At 35.6% G+C, this 23,927-nt stretch overlaps 1 protein-coding gene across 1 annotated transcript in view; it reads left to right on the forward strand.

The window, feature by feature from the left end:
* Positions 1–23,927, forward strand: part of PCDH15 (protocadherin-related 15) — a gene marked incomplete at its 5' end in the record, with an annotated part of 518,346 nt that overhangs the window by 355,533 nt on the left and 138,886 nt on the right. Inside the window, 2 exons of the mRNA XM_011971273.1 lie at positions 11,907–12,047; positions 13,965–14,077. Coding sequence (XP_011826663.1) covers positions 11,907–12,047; positions 13,965–14,077 — 254 coding nt within the window. The remainder of the gene's footprint in view (positions 1–11,906; positions 12,048–13,964; positions 14,078–23,927) is intronic.

Consider the following 23,927-nt stretch of genomic DNA (forward strand, 5'->3'; position numbering starts at 1 on the left):
TTCATAAACTGTCTTAAAACATTATGAGATTTATTTGTGATTTTTTTTAAAGCTTTCAGCTATCATTAGTGTTAGTGTATTATATGTGTGGCACAACATAATTTGTCTTCCAGTGTGGCCCAAAGAAGCCAAAAGATTGGACACCCTTGGTCTAGGTCCTGCTGCTGACTGCACAGAAAGCCAGTAACTGAGACAAAAAGCATTGCTGGGATTGGGTTTGCTGCAGCCCAGGAGATGGGAGGTTAATGTCAAATCCATCTCCCGGACTAAAATCAGGGGTTTATATTGCAGAGAAGAAATGTAACTACATGCAGGAAAACAGGAATTAGGGAGAGATAAAGAAGATGAGTTGGTCAACAGGAAACAGGTGGTCAGTTAGACAGTCATGACAGTGAGGGGTCTTGTATCTCATTGTCCAGATGCAGTGCTCTAGGAAGTTTCAGTTCCTTGATACTATCTGGGAGGCCCGATGGTTGGTGTCCTTAGAAAAGAACTCAGATAAAACAAATGTAGCTCTCTCAAGTTTTAAGACTGGGAAAGTTAATTTCTTTTTTTTTTTTTTTTTGAAATGGAGTCTTGCTCAGTCGCCCGGGCTGAAATGCAGTGGCGCGATCTCAGCTCACTGCAAGCTCCACCTCCCAGGGTCACGCCTTTCTCCTGCCTCAGCCTCCCAAGTAGCTGGGACTACAGGTGCCAGCCACCACGCCCGGCTCGTTTTTTTTTGTTTTCTTTTTTTTTTTTTTTCCTTTTTTGGTAGAGACGGGGTTTCTCTGTTTTAGCCAGGATGGTCTCGATCTCTTGACCTCGTGATCCGCCCGCCTCGGCCTCCCAAAGTGCTGGGATTACAGGCGTGAGCCACCATGCCCGGCTGAGGTTAATTTCTATGTTCATTTAAAAGACACCATAAATATCAGTTCTATGGGACAATTGAAATCACTTGTAGTATTCATTTAACAAATTATTATTGCCCTCTTAAATAATGCAAATCAGAAAAAAATCTACTCACAGCTCACAGATGATGGACAGAGACAGGCTGCAAAACCTTACACAATTATATATGTAACATAATTTCACATAAGAATATGTACTATGAAGACAATAGTTATAGACTCAGAGTGGTTTATGGATGGGTATATGCAGAGGAGTTGGTGTCATTTGAGACCAGAATGTTAAAAGAGGCTAATGATGCAAGAATCTTACAGGCAAAGACAAAAGCAAATGGAAAAGCCTTGAGGTAGGAGGAGTTTGGTGTTTAATAAGGTCAACATGGATGAATTATTTCTAAAGAACATGTGGAAGAAGGGGATATGAAATGAACTCCATCTCCCTGTAAGCTTTTTCATTTTTTGTACTCTCACGACTCAGTAATTTCTATTCACTGAACGTGTTAAATGAGTGAATGAATGAATGAACCCCACATTACCTAGGGTTAAGCATGGTACTATAAATCATATTAGCAAAGCGAAAAGAATAACGCTGGGAGCATCACACTACCCTACATCAAACTATATTATTAATACAAGGCTACAGTAATCAAAACAACGTAGTACTGGTACAAAAACAAACACATAGACCAATGGAACAGAATAGAGTTCTCAGAAATAAAGTCACACATCTACAACCATCTGACGTATGACAAAACCTAGAAAGACAAACTATAGAAAAAAACTCCCTATCCAACGAATGGTGCTGGTGTAACTGGCTAGCTATATGGAGAATAATGAAACTAGGCCCTTCCTTCAACCACATACAATTTTTTTTTTTAAATAACAATCAATTACTTAAATTTAAGACATAAAACTATAAAAATCCTAGAAGGAAACTTAAGAAATATCATTCTAGACATTGCTCTTGGCACATAAGTTATGACTCAGTCACCAAAAGCAATTACAACAAAAACAAAAATTGATCAGTGGGAACTAATTAAAGAGCTTTGGCCCAGCAAAGAGACTATTAACAGAGTAAACAGACAATCTGTAGGAGAAAGTGTTTATGAACTATGCATCTGACAAAGGTCTAATATCCAGCATCTATAAAGAACTTAATTTGACAAGCAAAAAGCAAACACCCCATGAAAAATCAGAGGACATGAACAGACACTTCTCAAAAGAAAACATACAAGCAACTAACAAACATATAAAAAAAAGCTCATCACTAATCATCAGAGACATGCAAATCAAAACCACAGTGAAATACCACCTCACATCAGTCAGAGTACTGATTATTAAAAAGTCAAAAAATAACAGATGCTGGTGAGGTTATGGAGGAAACAAAAAAAAGCACTTATTCATTGTTGGTGGGGATGTAAATTAATTCAGCTACTGTGGAAGGCAGTTTGGAGATGTCTCAACCTAAAACGGAATTACTATTTGACCCAGCAATTCTATTAGTGGTTATATAACCAAAGAAAAATAAAATTGTTCTACCAAAAAGACACACGCACTTATGTGTTCATCACAGCACTTTTCATAATAGCTAAGACATGGAATCAATCTGAGTGTCCATCAGTGGTGGATTGGATAAAGAAAATGTGGTACATATGCACCATGGAATACTATGCAAACATAAGAAAAGCTTGAAAGAAGTGAGAGGTGAAGCCAGCTGGGCTTCTGGGTCGGATGGGGACTTGGAGAACTTTTCTGTTAGCTAAAGGATTGTAAAAACACCAGTCAGCACTCTGTCTAGCTGATCGGGTGGGGATCTGGAGAACTTTTCTGTCTAGCTAAAGGATTGTAAATGTACTAATCAGCACTCTGCATCTAGCTAAAGGTTTGTAAATGCACCAATCAGCACTCTGTAAAAACAGACCAATCAACACTCTGTAAAATGAACCAATCAGCATTCTGTAAAATGGACCAATCAGTGCTCTGTAAAATGGACCAATTAGCAGGATGTGGGTGGAGACAAATAAGGGAATAAAAGCTGGCCACCAGAGCCAGCAGTGACAACCTTTTCAGGTCAGCTTTCATGCTGTGAAAGCATTGTTCTTTTGCTCTTTGCAATAAATCTTGCTGCTGCTCACTGTTTGGGTCCACACTACCTTTATGAGATGTAACACTCACCGCGAAGGTCTGCACTTTCACTCTTGAAGCCAGCAAGACCACGAAGCCACCGCGAGGAACAAACAACTCTGGATGCGCCACCTTGAAGAGTTGTAACACTCACTGCAAAGGTCTGCAGCTTCACTCCTGAAGTCAAGCGAGACCATGAACCCACCAGAAGGAAGAAACTCCAGACACATCTGAACATCAGAAGGAACAAACCTCAGACACACCATCTTTAAGAACTGTAACACTCACCATGAGGGTCTGTGGCTTCATTCTTGAAGTCAGCGAGACCAAGAACCCACCGGAAGGAACAAATTCCGGACACAAAAGCATACCCTTTGCAGCAACATTGATGCAGCTGGAAACAATTATACCGAGTGAATTAATGCAGGAACACAAAACAAAATACTGCATATTTTCACTTATAAGTGGAAGCTAAACATTGGGTACACATGGACATAAAGATGGGAACAGTAGATACCTGAGACTGTTAGAGGAGTGGGGGGAAGTAGGGGAGCAAAGGCTGAAAAACTACATATTGAGTACTATGTTTGCTACCTCAATAACAGGATCAATTGTACCCCAAACCTCAGCATTATGAAACGTACCATGTAACAGACTTGCACATGTACCCCAGAACCTAAAATAAAAGTTGAAATTTAAAAAAATAAGAAAAAGGGCAGAGGCCCCTGTGGTCTCCATCACTTGAAAGTTGTGAAGATCTAAACGAATTAGCAAAATAGAAGAATGAAGAGTGGTTACTAAGGCAGTCAGTAGTGTGGAATATGATATTCTATAACCCACACAAAGAGTGTTCCAGAAAAGATAGAGTGATTAACTATCAAAGCTTTAGACAGTTTTCATATAAACAAGGACTACAAGATGCTATATTTCACAAATAAATAGAAATAAAACATATGAGCATGACAAGTGATAGTAAAAATTTATAAAATTTTTAATTGCTAATATTTTAATTTTTAAGTTTCTCTTACAAACATCTTATATAAATATATTATTACTTAGTTGTATGATACTAATTTTTAAAGTTAAATATATTTTATTTAATGGAAAACAAAAAGCCCTTAGAGATTTGTTTTAAGTTGTGTTTAATTTCTGGCTGGGTGCAGTGGTTCATGCCTATAATCCCAGCACTTTGGGAGGCCAAGGCGGGTGGATCACTTGAGCTCAGTAGTTTGAGACCAGCCTGGGCAACATGGTGAAACCCTGTCTCTCCTAAAAATGCAAAAATTATCCAGGCATGGTGCGTGCCTGTAATCTCAGCTACTTGGTAGGCTGAGGAACGAGATCATATGAGCCTGGGAGGCGGAGGTTGCAGTGAGCCGAGATCACACCACTGCCTTCCAGCCCGGACGACAGAATGAGACTCTGTCTCAAGAAAAATAAAGTAAAATAAACAAATAAACATATAAATTGTGATTAAATTAAGTTGTTATATTTATGTTGGCAAAGTTTTTAGCTCACCTTGATTTATTAAGCTTTCTGAAATAGCGTGCTCCTACTTTGAATATTTTATTTGTAAAATATATGTATCCTTCTGTAGGATCCTGACTATGTTACTTATTTGAAAATTCCAGAAAAAATATCAAAGAATGTTTGGGAAATGAAAGCTGGAACTAAGAAGGATTGTTATACAGCAACTCATCAGTCTTTTAAAAACATGGTTATCTGAAGTAGCACTTACACTGATACATGGGCTTGACTCCATCTATAGAAATAGCTGACATGGTTAATGAGAAGGTTTCCAAAATCTGTCCTGCTATGCTTTTCACATGTCCTCAGTTTTCATAAAAAAAATTAAAGAAGAAATGTATTGTATTTATTCTTCAAAAGACTCCAAGAAGCAGAAAAATTGGGAACTTGATTTTGGCCACCGTTGTCTTCTGCGAAGAGAATCCTTGCAGGTAGTTTTCATCATTTTTCTATTAAATTGGTGTTTATCTCTTGCTTAATACTTTCCTTATTTCTTTTTCCTTTGATAATCCCACTTCATGGTGACTAGGCAAATAGAGTCCTCAAATTGTTGAAATGCAGCTTGCCTTTTAATGTGGTACTACATACAGATTACAATACTACTTTCTAACTTTTGGTAAATCATTTTGAATCAAAGTCTATTTTATAGTCTTCTTTTGATATTTTACATTGTCTGAAATGGCTACATATATTTTACCTCATGATATTAAAATATCTGTGCTAAGGAAGAGATTTTAATTAAGCCAGTTGAACTAAAAAATAAAATTAAATTGATTCCATTATTTGAATAATAAAATTAAATAGAGAACTGAAGTATTTGGTTTCCCTAGTGCATCATATAAAAAAATAAGACAATTTGTTTCATTTCATTTTTTTTTCTTTTTGAATGCAGAGTTAATACATTTGCAAAACTATGATAAATTTTAAAAAGGCATACAGAAAAAATGTAATGGCAAGAAAACAATGCCTAAGGTAATTCAAAAATAATTAGAAATATCTCTCCTAATAAAGAGAGGCTCAGGTGAAAACACTGGTCTTTATAGGAGTTATATTGCCCTGAAGAAAAGAAGCCACTATGTTCCTTCACTGCTGAAGACAGAATGAGATTTGGTTTCAAGAAATATTTAGATATGAGGAAGAGCCTTTCTAATTGGCAAAGTCCTTAAATGCTTCTGTGGGTTTCTTACAATGGTTGTGATTTTTTTTTTTTTCCTAAAAATGTTTTAAAAATCTATTTAAATGCTGTGGTCTAGTGGTAATAGTGTGTGAATACAGAGAAATAACTAATGACTTCAAGATTTTTGTGAACCTAAATAGAGAACACTATATTTGGTTGATGAGAGTATGGAACCAAAGAAGTAATTTATTGGTCATTTATAAACCACACGACAGCCTCATTTCAGTAAGAACTTTAAGAAAGTAATTCTGTATACTGCTTTTAGTGTTCATATTAAAGCAATTTTATCACAGTTTCAAAATGATGTAGAAAATAAATCTATTGCCAGAGTAACACAATTTTAAATATTGATTTGTTTGTAAAAAGATAGCTTTAATCATTATTCATGGTCCAAAAAATTTCTCTTGACATATATACAGCTATACATAGAGAGATACAGTATAATATGCATACTATATTATCATGAATGAAGTAAAAGTTAATATTTAAAAATTTTCATCTTGATTTTAAGTGTTTTCTATACTTTAAAAATAAATATGATTATTTGAAGTATTTCATTGGAAGAAATATTAAACTTATGGGGAATATATAAAGGAGTGATCTGTCTATTCCTAATACAATTTAAAATAAAAGCAAATATTTGGTAGTTTAAGTTTATCTAGACCAGGTGCAGTGATTTACACCTGTAATCCTAATACTTTGGGAGGGCAAATTGAAAGGAACACTCGAGGCCAGGAGTTCTAGACCAACCTGGGCAACATAAAGAAACCCCTGTCTCTACACATAATTTAAAGTAATTCGTTCAGCATGATGGCATGCACCTGTAGTTCCGGCTGTTTATTAATCTGCTCTCACATGGCTATAAAGAACTGTCCAAGACTGGGTAGTTTATAAAGGAAAGAAGTTTAATTGACTCACAGTTCCAGAGGGCTGGGGAGGCCTCAGGAAACTTACAATCATGGTGGAAGTGGAAGCAAACACATCCTTCTTCACATGGCAGCAGCAAGGAGAAGTGCCAAGCAAAAGGGGGAAAAGCCCTTTATAGAACCATCAGATTTTGTGAGAACTCACTCATTGTCACAAGAACACCATGAGGGTACCCTCATGTTCAAGCTACCTACCACCAGGTCCCTCCAACAACACATGGGGATTATGAGAACTACAATTCAAGACGAAATCTGGATGGGGACAAAGCCAAACCATATCAAGCCTCTTGGGAGGCTGAGGCAGAAAGATTGCGTGAGCCCAGGAGTTCAAGGCTGCAGTGAACTATAATCGTGCCACTGCACATCAACCTGGGTGACAGCACAAGATCCTGTCTTTAAAATATATATATACATATATATATGAATGACTTAAATATTTGTGTCACATATATCATAATTAAGATATATAATTCATAAACTCATTTACTATGTTATTTTAGTTTTTAAAACATATCCAATAAGAGTGAGTTTTATACGTTAGAATACATTGATCATATCTATTATATTTTAGTGGAATCAAGTATTAAAGGATATTTAATAAATACTAATTATTAGTAATTTTAAGTGATCAACTTTATAACTTTTTTTTAGAGTACTTGAAATTCTGGGTTTCAAAATGAAAGGTTTTTCCAAGATTAAAGCCACAGCTATTTTTATGATTTATTAAAACAGTGAATTTGACTTGATTCATGTTGTAAATTTCCCAGAAATAATGTTAGTACTAGAGCTGTTTCCCAAAGCTAATTACCTTTACCTATTATACAGTGTAATTATACAACTATTTTAAAAAGACTTTGGAAACAAGTAAAGAAAGAAAAGGAGGGAGGAAGGGAAAGCAAAAAGAAGCAAAGAAGAGAAGGAAGATAGTAGGAAAGGACAGAGAGAGAAAAAAATTTTAAAATATTTTCAAAGGAAATTCTACATCATTTTAGTTATTTAGTTATCATAATATGTGATATCAAACAAAATGTGGTACTTTGATAACATGGGTGATAAAAGAATCAAAATGTTTCTTGTAGGCTAACTGAATCCTATCAGGGCCACACTTTCATGATGGTGTGGTAATCTATAGAATAATAGCAATCTTAGAATAAAAAGTTTATTGATATAGTCACTATGTAACATGTATGTTCATATTTATATACATAAGTCGTATCTGTAAAAATCATTTAGGAACTTCTAAGATTTTCTGGATAGCAAACTATTTTAGTCATATGTTCATATTTATATACATACAATCTTATCTGTAAAAATCATCCAGGAAGTTCTAAGATGTTCTGGATAGGAAACTATTTTAGGCATCTGAGAGATAATATTCCATAATACCAGCATGTTTTCTTTTTCATTTTATCAATTACAGACATAATTCCATATGCATTACAAATATGTTGGCTTTATTAAAAAGAAGATTCTAAGTATAATTAACTTATTTTATGTTTTCGAGAGCCAATCTGTGATTGTCATAAGTAATTTTAGTCACTGTTTACAGACCGAATGGGTCCTCATGCTAGCAAAAACTCTAAAAATTTGTTCTTGAAACAGTGGGTGCTATAATTATGCTTTTTCATCATTGACCTCCTGTTCTGGAGGTGACTTGGATTATGTGCTGCATAACCTCTTAGAAAGTGTTCTAAGGCAAGATTTACTAGGGCATCAAATTCTATAGTATCTTTGCCAAGTAATTTTGCTCAATTATGTTGCCGCCTTATTTTCCTGGTAAAGGACTATTGCCTTTAAGATAGTATTGAAAAAATGTTAAGTTGATTTGATGTTAAAAACCTCTGTTTTAGTGTGAGCCAAGTTTCTTCGAGTAATAACTTTGCCATTTTCCAGCTAAGGAAATTTCAGAAAATAATTCTTAAAGCCTAGATTTTATTATTTTAAAAATACAGGCAGTAGGGCTGGGCGTGGTGGCTCACACCTGTAATCCCAGCCCTTTGGGAGGCCAAGGCGGGCGGATCACGAGGTCAGGAGTTAAAGACCAGGCTGGCCAACATAGTGAAACCCGTCTCTACTAAAAATAGAAGAAATTATCAGGGCATGGTGGCGGTCTCCGGTAGTCCCAACTACCTGGGAGGCTGAGGCAGGAGAATCACTTGAACCCAAGAGGTGGAGGTTGCAGTGAGCAGAGATCGCACAATTGCACTCCAGGCTGGGCGAGAGTACAAGACTCTGTCTCAAAAAAAAAAAAAAAAAAAAAATGTAGGTACTATTGATACCAACTTCTGAACTTATCATAAGTATGAAAATGCATGTAATACATACAGTCTGATACATAGTGAAACACTCAAACTGATAGCTAACAACTCTTGTTATTATCATTATTATTAAAATGCAAGCAAAGTTGCTGACATTGCATAACACTGTGCCCCAAGTCCTACAATGTGTTCTGTTAAACCCCCGCTATTTCTCAGGCAAGTCATACACAAGGTTAGCCATTGTGTATGATTATAATAAGTCTGATTATGTCCAAATAGGCAAAAGTTTTTCTTAAAAAAATGCCCTTGTTTCTATACATCTTCAGTGGGTGAACTGACCATCCACCACTAGGTGAAATCAGTGGTTTATATAAAAATATTATCCCAGAACTGACAGTTCCCTAACATGCTTTCAAGGTGTATTCAATGTTTTCTATTTCCCAAACCTTGAAATATATGAATACTTTAGATATCAGTTGAAGTGTCTGGGCACCCTTGATATGTGGTTATCCATTCACCTATTTATGCATTCAGTCAAATACTTCTTGAATACATATATGGGTCAGGTAATATTCAAGGTACTCAGCTAGAGTCCCTACCATAATGAAGCTTGTATTCTTATGTGGGAGACAAACAGTAAACAAGTAAATACATAAAATATATGCTATAATTTCAGACAGTGTTGCTGAAGAAAGATAATTTAGTGGGAGTATTAGAGAATGCCTGGAGAAGAGGAGGGTAAATGTATTAGCCAACAATTTGTGAAATGCGTGTATTATATTGCTACCTTATTTTCCTAGTAAAGGACTATTGCCTTGGCAAAGCCAAGGAGGCAGGAACAAGGGAAATGTGTGAAAGAGAAATGAGCAAGGTGAAATCAGATGAGCAGGCAAAAATTAAATGTTTTTAGGATCAGATTGCCCATACTAACAACTTTGTATTTATTTTGTGTGTGTGTGAGATGCAAAATCATTGGAGGGGTTTGAGCAGGAGTCATGAGATAATTGTAATAGAATTGAAGCAGAAAGTCAATTAAGAGTCTACTGCAGAAAATACAGAGGATATGAGTAGACCTTAGGGCATATATTCATTGAGGTACTGGCAGGATATGATGATTATTTGGCTATGGGTCTTAAGAGAAAGGATCAATGATTACCCCTAGGCTTTCAAATAGAACACCTTAGTAAAAGGTAGAGCCATTATCTATAGTAGAAGAGTTATAAATTTGGGAGATGAAATCATTCTGGTTTTGAATATGTTTATTTGAAAATAGCATATCTGCAGACAATTATATGTCCAAGTTTGGACTTAAAAGGTTCAGAGTTTAGCCAGATATTAAAATTTGGTATTCATGAACAAATAGAGGATATTTGAAGCTATTGGACTGGGAGAGGTTCCAGGGGCCAAGAGTAGAAGTAGAAAATATAGAAGTTCTCATAACAGAGCCTTGGAAAACTCCAGCATTTAGTAGCCAGAAAGAGTGAGAACAAGCAAAAAGTCTGAGACAGAGCACCAGATGGGAAGGAGAAAAGGCAGAAGAGTGGAAAAAAGTTAAACAAAGAATGTATTCAAGGAGACAGTGATCAGTGGTGATGTGTAGTATATGAAAGGACTGAACTTACAGAAAATAAGGAATTATACAAATACTGAAGATTCACATACTTATCTCATAGCCCAACTGTAATTCATGAACCAACATGAGCAACAGATTATTTTCAAGGACAGGCATGAAGAAAATGGCAATATAAAAAACAACGTTCTCCAAACTGTTTTTACACCAAAGTGTCAAGTCCAGGCAAATCAACACCCTGTGGGGATAATGTTCTTGCTTTTTCTGCATCAGAATAATGCCAAATAGAAGTGTTTCTTTCTCTGAAGAAGTTAATATTGTAATTTAGTGTTTAGGTTTGAAGTCAAACTTTACCACATACTAGTTCTCTGCTCAAGATATTTATTTGACTTCTAGTTCTTAAGACATTCACGAGGCCTAAGCACTGTAAATGTTATAATGCTCACCTCAGTGTCACCCTATGTAGTTCCAAATGAAACCAATCTAAAACCTAATATAAGTGAGGACAGCCAGCAAAGTTTTGACTGTTCCTTTATCATCACTTTGATTCTTTTAATATCTTACCAAATTTTAATTCAAATTTTAATTGTTTTCTTTAAAAGTGAAATACTTTGGTGTTCCAACTTATCTTGCCTATACCTGGAATATTTCAGCATTCTTTAACTTATTGTAAGCCACAAGTTCATTAGCTCTAACATGGGTAACAGAGTACACATACATCATCATTACTATGGTTGCGGCACACGGTAAGCATCTAGCAATTGTTAGCGATCGTTAACTTACCCATTATTACTATCATCTTCATTATTAATGTAATTTAAAGGATTGAGCATTAATTTAATGACGTATAGAAATACCTAGCATTGTAATCAACACAGTGTAGATGGTAACTAATTTTTGTTTTTTTAGCTTTCATGCCCATTCCTGGACTTTACCACAGTCCTCTCAAATTAGCCAAGCATGGTAGCACACACCTGTATTCCCAGCTACTTGGGAGGCTAGAGTGGGATAGGAACACTTGAAACTGGAAATTTTGAGGTTACAGGAAACTATGGTGATGCCACTGCAGTTCAACCTGGGCAACAAAGAACGACCCTGTCTCTGAATTTAAAAAAGGAGATATTGGTTGTCTTGAGAGGCAGATGTAATTCACATAATTAAAGGAAAGTGGTAGAGAAGATGCCCAAAGCAACCATTAATTTTTCCCTCATATAAATCATTTTAAAATAACCTGTAGTAGAGATACTTCTTTGATTCAGATTGAGTTATCATGAAGAAATAATGATCTGGCTACATTTCAATCCTGAAAGAATGAAATTATGGAAATACGATTTTCACTTCTGAAAGACCATGAATTTTAAAAATCCATTTAATGTTATGATTACACTTTGTTTTAACTTGGTGACAGCAAATTAATAAGTAATAATTTTATTTTAGGGATTACCTGCAAGTCGTGTGAGGTATAGAGTAGATGATGTCCAGTTTCCTTACCCTGCCAGTATTTTTGATGTGGAAGAAGATTCTGGAAGAGTAGTAACACGAGTCAATCTTAATGAGGAACCTACAACAATTTTTAAGGTCAGTGTCTCTTTTCATTATGTAGTCTATTTGATGTTTAATTTTTGATAGAGAATTTGGCCTAACAGATGACAGCACATTTTTTTATTTCAATTTTTCTCCTTTCTAATTTTTTTAAATTACAATTTTTTTTTTCTTAGAAACTTCCAAAATAGTAAAAAGAAAACCTCTTGGTATCTCACATCTTAGAGACAGCCAGAATTTGCAATTTTGATCTCTATCCTCATGATGACATTTCATACAAATACAAATATATAAATATATGTATTCAAATCACATAGTCTTATACATACTGCTTTTTAAATTCAATATTATATTGTCTATGCCAATAAGTGACATTAATGCTGTTATTTTAGTGGTTTCATAGTATTTTGCTATATGAGTATAACATTATATTTTTCTTTTTAATATAATATTGAGTTGCTTTACAATTAGACTGTTTCCATTTTTTGTTATAATAAATGCTATCCTGCAACTATGTGTATGAGTATCATTTTTCCCTTACTCATTTTTTTCTTAAGATAAGTACTCTTGATATAATTCTAGAAAACTTGAAAAAAAATAACCCTTTCTATGCATTCTTTATCTTTCCTGAGAGTATCCATTTTCCTAATACCACTCAACAGTTGGATGTTGTTATGTTAATCTTTGCATATATCTTGGAAAATATCTATATCTATTTGATTTTTGTCAAATTTTACTTTTCTTCAAAAACTAATGAAACAGAACATATTCACACTTTTGTTTTTTACATATTTAAAAATATATTTGACAAAATAATGCCTGTTTCTACCTGGCAAGGTATTAAAAACATATTTTGCATTACCATAAGTAGACAATTTTATTAAGTGTTTGAACATTTCCATTTATAATAGTTACTTAGAATAATTTTCGTTACTGTGAATAAAGCGTTTGACTCTATAGTAGGGAAATAGCTTTATCAGTTAACCACGTCAGTATCAGTGAGCACTGTGTCTCTCATGATTTTACCACTGTTTGAAACAGCTGATCAGTTTGTAAATTAGCATTAACCCAAAGGTCAGTTGTGGCTCTCAGGATGAGATCCTGAGATCCAGGATGGTTCTGTGATCTAGGTTGAATTAGTTTACATTATTAACCTGCAGATTCCAAAAGAATTTATATTTCAGAGAACCACATAGTTTTGAAAGTATTTAACATATCTTAAAGTAAACATAGAATTGCTTTGATGTAATATAGGTTATTAAAGAAAATCAATTATAAATTCTATTGCAGTGATAAATAATATCAGACATCACACCTCAATACTGAAGCTTTTTCTTAGTTTTCATCATTTGAACAATTTCTGCTATACCAAATGAACTTGGCCTAATAATTTGTTTTTAAGAGGTAGTATACCAAAGAATGTTAAACTACAAAGATTTCCAATTTTATCTTCTAAAGTATTTCTGCCCTATAATCTCGAAAACAACTAATTCACTAGGAAAATTAATTTCTCTTTTGAGCAAGCTAATTAGTTTTTTATGTGTCGGAATTTAACACTTTTTAAATAAGTGTATTAGTGCTATAAAATCATGTGTATTTACTGTAGGCCCCAGTGGAATTATGGAAATGAGCTTTTAATTGGAGAGATATCGTATAATATACTTGTTTTAGTGGTAGTTGTTTTTTAATCATAGAGTTAGTTACTTCTTTGAGGATTCGAGGATTCTCATCTGGCAAGTGAAAATAATAACATTTATCTGGCTGGATTATTGTAAAGATTAAGTGAGAACGTAGTATATTCTAGCATAGTGTCTGCCACCTGGTAGGCAGTGAAAAAATTGCTCCCCCATCTGAAACCAGGGAATCCAATATTTAAAAACCTACATATAAAAATTATGCTGTTATGTTGTTCTTATTTATAATCTTTAACATGAATTTTTATTGCTTTTTAAGTTGGTGGTGGTGGCTTTTGATGATGGGGAGCCTGTGATGTCCAGCAGTGCCACAGTGAAGATTCTTGTCTTACATCCTGGTGAGATCCCACGCTTCACACAAGAGGAATATAGGTATTGATTTCTGTCTGATTTTGAAGTACATAAAATGTTTAGGGCATTTTTGAAAGGAGTCTCTCAAAATTGATGTAATACAAATTTATGAGTAGACTTCCAATTTTGGTTTTGGCATTTCTAAATTAACATATATTTTAAATTTTTAAAAATAGTTAATATGACAATTTAGTATAAAATATGTTTTAGTAATGGTTTAATGAATAATGGATACTTTAAAAAATTGATACAAACTTATTAAAATACAACATTATATTTTGGGGATTCAATTCTGATTAATGATCTGAATGGTTAGAAATAGACCTTTAGTTTCTTATTATTGCCAGGTAGAAAATTTCATTCAATTTCCAATTTTGGCATGTAATCTGCAATGATATTTTCCATCTAATCAGTGTGTATGTGTGCATGTGTGTGCGTTTGTGTGTGTACATAGTGTGTGTATATACATAGTGTGTACATATATATAAATGTAGTGTGTGTATTTATATATATACTGTGATACTATGTGTATACATAAATTTATATATAAATGTACTGTGTATATATACACTATATATACACACATATAATACATATACATTTATATATATAAAATATGCATTTACGCCAATATTATATATTATAGTTTATGGTTTGTATATATACTGTATTAGTCACCTGACGCAGCCATAACAAAATACCACAAACGGGGTGGCTTAAACAACAGAAAATTATTTTCTATTTTTTTTTTTTTTTTTTTGAGATGGAGTCTCGCTCTGTTGCCCCAGGGTGGAGTTCAGTGACATAATCTCAGCTCACTGCAAGCTCCACCTCCCGGGTTCACACCATTCTCCTCCCTCAGCTTCCCAAGTAGCTGGGACTACAGGCGCCCACCACCCCGCCTGATAAATTTTTTGTATTTTTAGCAGAGGTGGGGTTTCACCGCATTAGTCAGGATGATCTTGATCTCCTGACCTCCTGATCTGCCTGCCTCGGCCTGCCGAAGTGCTGGGATTACAGGCATGAGCCACCACGCCTGGCCACAACAGAAAGTTAATTTCTTATTGTTCTCGTAGCTGACAATCCAAGTTTAAGACCAGGGTGTCCACACGGTCAGGTTCAGGGTCTCTTCTGGTCTTACAGGCAGCTGCCTTTTTGCCATATCCTTACCTGGAGAGAGAGAGAAAGCAAGCTCTCTGGTATCTCTGGAAACAAATAACTGTATGAAAAATATAATACACTGTGAGAACACAGTGGTGAAAATAAGATCACAGTATTGAGGAAGCAGCCTAAGGGACACTTAACTATGTTTGAACATGATTAACATAGTTTTAAGTTGTATCTTGAAGGAAATGTAGAGTTTAATCAATCCAAAAAGATATAGACAGAAGTTCCACACTGAATAATCAGCATATGCAGAAATATAAATAACGGGTGTGGGAGTCTACATTTAATTCCAGAATATTTTGGTAGTTTAGTCTATCCAAAATAAAATTGAAAGTTGGATGATGATAATAATTGAGGATAATTAAAAATGAATATCTCAGATAATGGAGAACTTGATCATGTTCTAGGATGATTTTAGTGTTTTACAATTTCTTAGATTGAACTAATAATTTTAAGCTACAGGAGGAGCTAAGGTACTGAGGATTAAGGTAGGTGAGGGACACATCTGCAAACACTTAACACACTGAACCAAGCAGTTTTATCCTTTCATACAAATCTGCCTTTAGAAGAATCTACACAAAAGTAAATTGTGTAATATAATTACCAGAAAATCCTCTATAGCATGTATGTAAATCATTGAGATGTAAACCATATGTAAAACAAATAAGAATTCTTGTTTAATTGTTTTAAAAGATTATTCTCACCCATATGTACATTATTATCTATTAGTTTCCTTTTTTCTGAAATAGTAACCTGTGCTTCCAATCCTTTGGATTGGATTCCAATTCCTTGCTATGGGATACAATAGTCCCCTCCTTATCCACAGTATCGTTTTTCACAGTTTGTTGCCCAAAGTCAACCGTAGTCAGAAAATGTTAAGTGGAAAATTCCAGAAATAAGCAATTCATGTTTTAAATTGTATGCCATTCTGAGTAGCATGATGAAATCTTATGCTGTCCCGTGCCACCCTGCCCTGGAGCAGAATCATTCTTTTGTCCATTGTATCCAGGCTGCCCATCAGTCACTTAGTAAGTCTAGTTTATCAGATTGAAAACAAACAAACAAAAAAAGAAACACATCGTAAATACAGGCTTTGTTGTCATCTGAAGTTCCAGGCCTCTAGTGGGGGTCTTGGAGTATATCCCTCATAAATAAAGGGGTACTCCTGTGCACAGTTTTCTGTTTTTGAAGAACTTCACTGAATGTGTTAATTTTGAAGTTCTCAAGAACAGGACGGATATAAACTCACTATGTTTCTCACTAAATTATCTAGATCAGGTATTCTCAAAAAAAATATACTTACTCTTCTAAGTGAATCCAAAAAAACGCTCACAGTTTTAACTTAAAATTCCCATCTGTGTTCTTCAAAGTCCCTTGCGGCAAGTCTAATTACCTTTGGAAACTCCAAGAGAAGAAGAAAGTGATAAAATGCTTAAACTTCCTCTTTAAATAAACTTAAGTGGTGTACTGTTTCTGTAGGTTTTCATTTAGAACTCATTTCCTTGTTAATAGAAATATGCCTCTAGACTTCTCTTTTAGCTAAAATATCCAGGCCAAGGTCATAAATTGAAGCAGGGCATTGCTCATTTAACTCTCTTTATTAAGTATCTTTGCTTAATGCCGTGTTTTAAAAATGCAAATGTGTTGTTCAACGTGTAATTTACCATTTTGTACCATCTCTGCATAAAACTATTAACTTCAAATAGATTCTCTTAATAAAGTTGTTGTTAACTTAGAGAACAAAAATTAGCCAATTGTGTGGTACTAAAATTAGCAACAGTCACATAGATATATGTGGGAGAATTTTGATCTTTCAGAACTTTTCTAACAATTACAAAATTGCCCTTGATTATCCCAGTTCATTTGGTATTCTGAATTATAAAGATAATTTGGTAATCTTGTTGCATCCTACTGTGTATTAATAATATGCACAATTGTACACACATAACTCCCAGAGATTCTAAGAATCAGTATCTTGGTCATAATGCATTTAGTAGTACTTGAATACTTAAAAGGATTAAATTTTTATCAAATAACCAGAAAATTTGAAAAATGAATGTTATACCAAATGTGAACAAGGACACTACTTTTTGGATAAATGCAAGTAATTGAATATAATTATGTTTATATAGGTCTAAATTTGAACCAAAATTTTAACTGAACTGTAAAAAACTTAAGTCTAATGATTATCATCTTCAATTATCTCTTCATTCTTTTAGAAGATCATTGAGGAAATACATAGATAGCAGTATCTGGATGCCTCCTAAATCCTTTTTCTCATGGGTATATAGCTGGATTACATTTCCTCTCCTTACTAACTACTGGTGAATTCTTAATTCTGCCATTTGACTGTTTTCTGGCCAAAAAAATATGGAACTAAGTGGTCTGCATCATTTCCTTAGAAGGCTTAGTCCCATTAGCTACTGCTGTTTCAACTAATATAGGTTGTTCAACATTTTATTAGTTTCCAACAACTAATCGCATAATTAATTAATCATATTTAAAAGTCATTCTCATTCATATTGCAGTATTTCCCAGCTTGACATTTTAAAAACAATATTCATGGTAGAATATTTTTATTTCTGTATGATATTTTCTTTTAATATGTTCAGTTGCTAGTTTGGCAATATGCCTGTGCCATTTCAGGTTGCTTTGGAGGCCAACACACTTTGCTTTCTTAATGGAAAAAAAGTGAAGCACCTAATGGTTTCTGCCAACCTCATATGCCTCATTCCCTCTCTAATGTTTTCAAATTCATTTTACTGCCTCAACTGGATGCACATAATTCCCAGAGATGCTAAATGACATTATTACTTTTTGATCATTAGGATGGTCCTTTGTGTTGGAATTACTCCTAGTGAAAAACCTTCTACTTCTTGTGATCAAATTTGGGGGAAACAAAAATGATAGCTCAGGATTTATGTTCTTTGTAGGGTGTAAGAGAAGATAATGTGTTACAGATGGAAAGCAGTAATCTGGCACTGTAAGCTGAGGTACACATGGTTATTACATCTCAGGAATGTCTTCATTCCAATACTTGTATTTGAATTCCATAGGAAAAATTAGCATTTAACAAATGATTAGGTATAAAAGAGAGATATTAAAGATAAAATATTTATTTATCATAGAATATTTAACTGAATCATTGACCCATACCTCCCCCTCCTGTCACTGACTCCATTGACTTATTTCTATTAGATAGTCATTAAATCATTAAATTTCGGGGTAATCAGATTGAGTTAGGGCTTTTTAGGCCACTGTAATAGGAAACCACCAAATTTCAATGATTTAGAGTTCAGGGACCTGGGACAACTCAGGGGTGACCATCTTCAACATTCTGTTTCAAAATAACTCATTATTACCATTTTAGTCAGGGGAAAGGGGAAAAGAGATAGAAGTCCACATCTAGAGATTTCCTTAATCAAGTGAGGTGAGATGATGTCACCTTATTTCAGTTCAGTTCACATTTCGTTGTGAGAATCCAGGTACAGGTCTACATTTAGCTCTAACAAGGGGAGAGGAATGCTGTTCCTTGCTAGGCAACTGTGTCCTAGTGTTACCTCAATTGTTGAGGAAAAAGGGGAAATGGTATAGGCGAAGACCTTGCACATTAAATATGTGATTGTAAACAATTTACAGATTTATAGATTTTAATTGCCACAGTGATTTTAAAATGACTTAGAATGCAAAATGGGGTGGGTACATGAGCTGATGATATAATAGAATAGAAGTATTTTTACATTTAAATATGTATTAATGAAGTAAATTGTTCTTAAAATAACAAGAAAATGAATATTTTTTTTAATTCAAAGCAAATCTCAGATTAACATTTCTGGTTGGTTTTAAAAATCTGTATTTTTAGTAATTTCAGTTTAATGAGTATTAACATTACATATTCCAAGCCAAACCTTTCTGAATTTCAAGCTAAAGATTGGATATTTGATACAACCAATTACCTTCTCCAGTTTTCTGAGAAGTTTCAGTGTCTTGGTCACAAAAGTAAAATAAAAAGAAAATAAAAATGAAAGCATAATGGCGAAGTGTAAATTTGAGTTATGAGCTGAAAACTAGCATGGCGAAGACCGTCAAAAATGTTTGAGAGGTTGCATTTACTATTTGGCATAACATTTTTCAATATACCAGTTCTAGCTAGACAGAGAAACAAAATCCATTGTTCTGCTTTTAGAATTGAAAGCACTTTTATGTTGTTCTATTGGTAATTGCTTAGTTGCTGGAATATAACAATAGATCTATGATTATCTTCTTCTAAAATTGTAAAAGAATAAAATAATAGGCACAAGTAATAAACACCATAGTAAGTACTTTAATATTTGCTAAAGGAAAATCCTACTGCTTTGCCTGCAAAGTTTTGATGACAGATAATTAATAGGTTTTCTGACTTATGTAAAAGTAACGACATAATAAAAAGTCAACCCCTCCTTCCACATAGTTAATCATAGTATGCCTCTGTTTCGTTTCCATATTTAAAAACTTCTTTACGGCTGGGCATGGTGGTGCTCACGCCTGTAATCCCAGCACTTCGGGAGGCCAAGACGGATGGATGACAAGGTCAGGAGATCGAGACCATCCTGGCTAACACGGTGAAACCCTGTCTCTACTAAAAATACAAAAACAAATTAGCCGGGCCTGGTGGCGGGCACCTGTAGTCCCAGCTACTCATGAGACTGAGGCAGAAGAATGGTGTGAACCCAAGAGGCAGAGCTTGCAGTGAGTCAAGATTGTGCCACTGTGCTCCAGCCTGGATGACAGAGCTTTTTTGAGACTGTCTCAAAAAAAAAAAAAAATCTTTACTTTCCTTTGAAAAAGAAATAATGAAGTTTGAAAATCATTCAAAAATTTTACGAAGATAACCCTATACTCAATAAAGTAGGTTGTCGGTATTTAAAAACACATTTCTTAAGGAAAATGATGTTTGTCTGGTTTATAATTTATAATATTAAGATTTTTATATGTATTGGAAAAAGATTTGAGGTTTTTTTTTTTCAAATCCTGTGAACTATATGTTATTTCCTGATGGCTGACTTCAAATAATCAAGGGTAGGAGTAATCACATAATGGGAAGAAAATTGCCCCATAGAGATATGTGTTTACTTTTATAATGGCCGGAGTTATAGTAGATAAGAATTACTATACACTTGATTCTCTTTGCTTTGTAGGGTTGTTATAGTAATTGAAACAGACTCATTTTGTTAATTTCATGACCTTTTCACATCAATCTTTTATGGAGTCACTTAGGTGAAATGGAGGATCAAGACATTGTGTGTTCATTTGTCATTAATGAACATCTGTTCTATCCAGAAAACAATGAGTTCTTCTTAAAACTTTTGAAATATATAACTCTTCATAGTGTATACTATTCCTTTTGATGACAGCAGCGACCTGTCTGGAGCATTTGCTGCAAAGACGCTAGCTGCAACCAGGGAAGCACAGCTGGGTCTGTGCACTCTGCAGAGTCAGTGAGAGCTGGGAACAGGCAGGGGCCCCATGCATTTCTGAGTTGGTGGGGCCAGAGCCCAGAGCTCCCAGCTGAGACTGTGGACCTGGGTCCGCCTCCTGCTACAGGCTCAAAGTGTGTTCTCCCAATGCCTGGCCTCTCCCTGCTTCCGAGGCCTGCTCCAATTTCGGAGCAAAGCTGTGATCAAGCCCTGAGCATTGTCACCACCTGGCTGGGTGTGCACGCACTCATGGTGGTGCTGACACACAAGCCCCTTGCCACCTCAGCCCCCTCTGCACTTTGGGCACCAGTGAGCATGGGAAAGAAACCAAGGTGGGGCTGAGGGTGTCCTGGAGCAGGCCTGCAGTCACCTCTTGGGCAAAAATGGCCTGGGTGCCATGAATGGCAACAGAAGGCAGACAGGCTCCTCGGTGGAAAGGGATGGGTCTGGTGAAACCTCACCTTCTAGCCAAGGATTGCCTGAAGTCTGGCACCCAGCCTGCCAGTTCCCTGGACTGGGGTGAGAACTTATGGTGCTTTTTCCAGGCTGCCTATGGCTGCCCATGGACCAATCTGCAATCACTTTCTCCCTTCTAAAGTACATAAAAACCCCAGACTCAACCAGACTCAGGCAGACATCAGGACAACCTGCTTGAGGATAGGAGCTACCCACTCTGGGTCTCCTCTCCACTGAGGGCTACAGACATCAGGACAGGCTGCCTGCATCTAGGAGCTACCCATTTCAGGTCACCTAAGAGAAATACTGTTGCTCAATGAAGCACCTCTTTGCCTTGCTCACCCTTCAGATGGCCACATACCTAATTCTTCCTGGATATGGGACAAGAACTTGGGACCTGCTGAATGGCAGGACTGAAAGAGCAGTAACACAAGTACGGCTGACACATGTCTCCCTGCTTGCCACATTGTAGACGATGAGAAGGAGAGAAGAGAAGCAAAGTGGCCTTTTAGTGATTCCAGACCTTGGGGCTCCCTGAGCCAGGCCTATGACACCCTCTTTGGGACTCTGGTTTCTGTTGTCTCCAAGCTACCAGGTGCCACCACGTTCCCCTCATCCAGACATGGGTACCCTCAGTGGAAGCTGTTGGTGGTGCACCAGATCCAGCCTCAGGCTTGCATGGAGTTGACATCTGTGCTGGCTCCTGGAGCTGCCCTTCCCACCACAGTAGCCAGCGTGCATGGCTGTGCACAGTGGTGGACCCCGCACTCACTCACTCATCCTCACCTCACTGCTCTGTGCCTGGCTCGCCCTTGGCAGGCATGGAATCTAGGCTGGTAGAAGAATCCAAGTGAAGCCTGCTAGGCTGAGTGGGTGAAACAAGCCCAGTGGGCTTGAGCAGAATTCATGCAAAGGTGCCACCAGCCACAGAGGCTTCCTACTGGAAAAGCTACACCCTAAGGATTCTGTGACATTTTCTACAACTGTAGACAAACGTTTGTATATTTTAGAAGCATACACACAACCAAAAATCTCAAATTTTAACAAATCTTCCACATTGTTCCTCTTTTATTTCATTCCTTCAGTTTCTATTTTTGACAAAGATACAACAATGATATTAGAGTCTTAGAATTTTCATGCCCCATGTGATCATTCTTCCTTCCTGCTCTACTACCTTTCCCTGAAACAAAGAGCTAAACAAAGAGTTCTTAACAAGCTAATGGCATTTCTTCATTCTTTATTGTTGAAACATCCTCCATCTCTCTTTCTCAAAATTATCTCCAACTAGTTTCATTTTTTTTTGGTGGGGGGGGGCAATGAATTAAGTCCAAGTAATATCCCCTATTACACATAAACATTCCAAATTTAAACTTTGATTTTTTAACCATTCAAGTGATTGGGTAGTTTCTTCATATCTATTTACAATTACATATATTTGTTTAAATAATTTTTTTTTTTTTTTTTTTTTTTTTTTGAGACGGAGTCTCGCTCTGCTGCCCAGGCTGGAGTGCAGTGGCCAGATCTCAGCTCACTGCAAGCTCCACCTCCCGGATTCACGCCATTCTCCTGCCTCAGCCTCCCGAGTAGCTGGGACTACAGGCGCCCGCCATCTCACCTGGCTAGTTTTTTGTATTTTTTAGTAGAGACGGGGTTTCACCATGTTAGCCAGGATGGTCTCGATCTCCTGACCTCGTGATCCACCCGTCTCGGCCTCCCAAAGTGCTGGGATTACAGGCTTGAGCCACCGCGCCCGGCTTAAATAATTTTTTATAATTTGTTTTTCATTAGAAATTGAGAAAAATGTTAATCTTATCTATAAAAATTATATTCTCAAATTCACATTATACAATGAATGAAATAGACTATAGAGATCATTTAGTTGGCCTAATAAGTCAGCCATTCAATACTTGACTCCTTAGGCAGCCCTTAGGGAATATGTCCTTCATACAAACGTAAACAGATTTCAGAACACAGAAACTGTGACCTTGACCAACTATGCTTCCTGTAGTTGCAGATCTGAGAGGCATACTCTTATTGTCACTGCATGTTCATATTTCCTAAGGGGTTTTCAGTCAATTATCTATTTAGAGATTTTGGAAATTAGTTACACTGTCAGAGTCAATAAATTCCTTTTATGTATCTTTCGTTTAAACCCTACGGAAATAGAAAAATCCTAATAGTAATTCAAACACATATTACTTGAGATTACATTGACTCCTGTAGGTGAAGTAAGTTAGCTTTCTGAAGAATGAGAATGACATTTGACCTTCATCTCAGGATGATGGACTAAGACTTACACACACTGAAATTCACTTGTCATCAGTTTTAAAAGTAAATATCGTGAAAAGGTCAACACGTCTGGAATAGATCATAGAATCCAAATGTGAATATTGATTTTGAGTGGGAAAAGCAGTATGTTACACAATTTATCAAAAACTTTGCCAAATACAATTAATTGCAAAATTTTCAAAGATATATGCCACCTATATAGATAGGTCTTTGTTATTTATTTAAAAATGGAAATGTATCAAATTTAATATTAACCATTGCATGATTTAATGTCACATGTTAATTTTTAAGATTTGAATATTTTCAAGTGTAATTTCCATAACAACCTAAATTCAAAATTTATACTGGTATATATATTATAAAAATAAGGGCAAATATTCCTAAGTTATATTTGTTAACCTCTTGTTGATATATTGCTAAACTCAGAAAAAATATTGTAAGTCCTTTTTAATTTATATTATTAAAATTTAATATATCAAATTCAAAATCAGGATGTTATACAT

The sequence above is a fragment of the Mandrillus leucophaeus genome, unplaced genomic scaffold, assembly GCF_000951045.1.
Source record: "Mandrillus leucophaeus isolate KB7577 unplaced genomic scaffold, Mleu.le_1.0 Scaffold999, whole genome shotgun sequence".
Classification (NCBI taxonomy): domain Eukaryota; kingdom Metazoa; phylum Chordata; class Mammalia; order Primates; family Cercopithecidae; genus Mandrillus; species Mandrillus leucophaeus.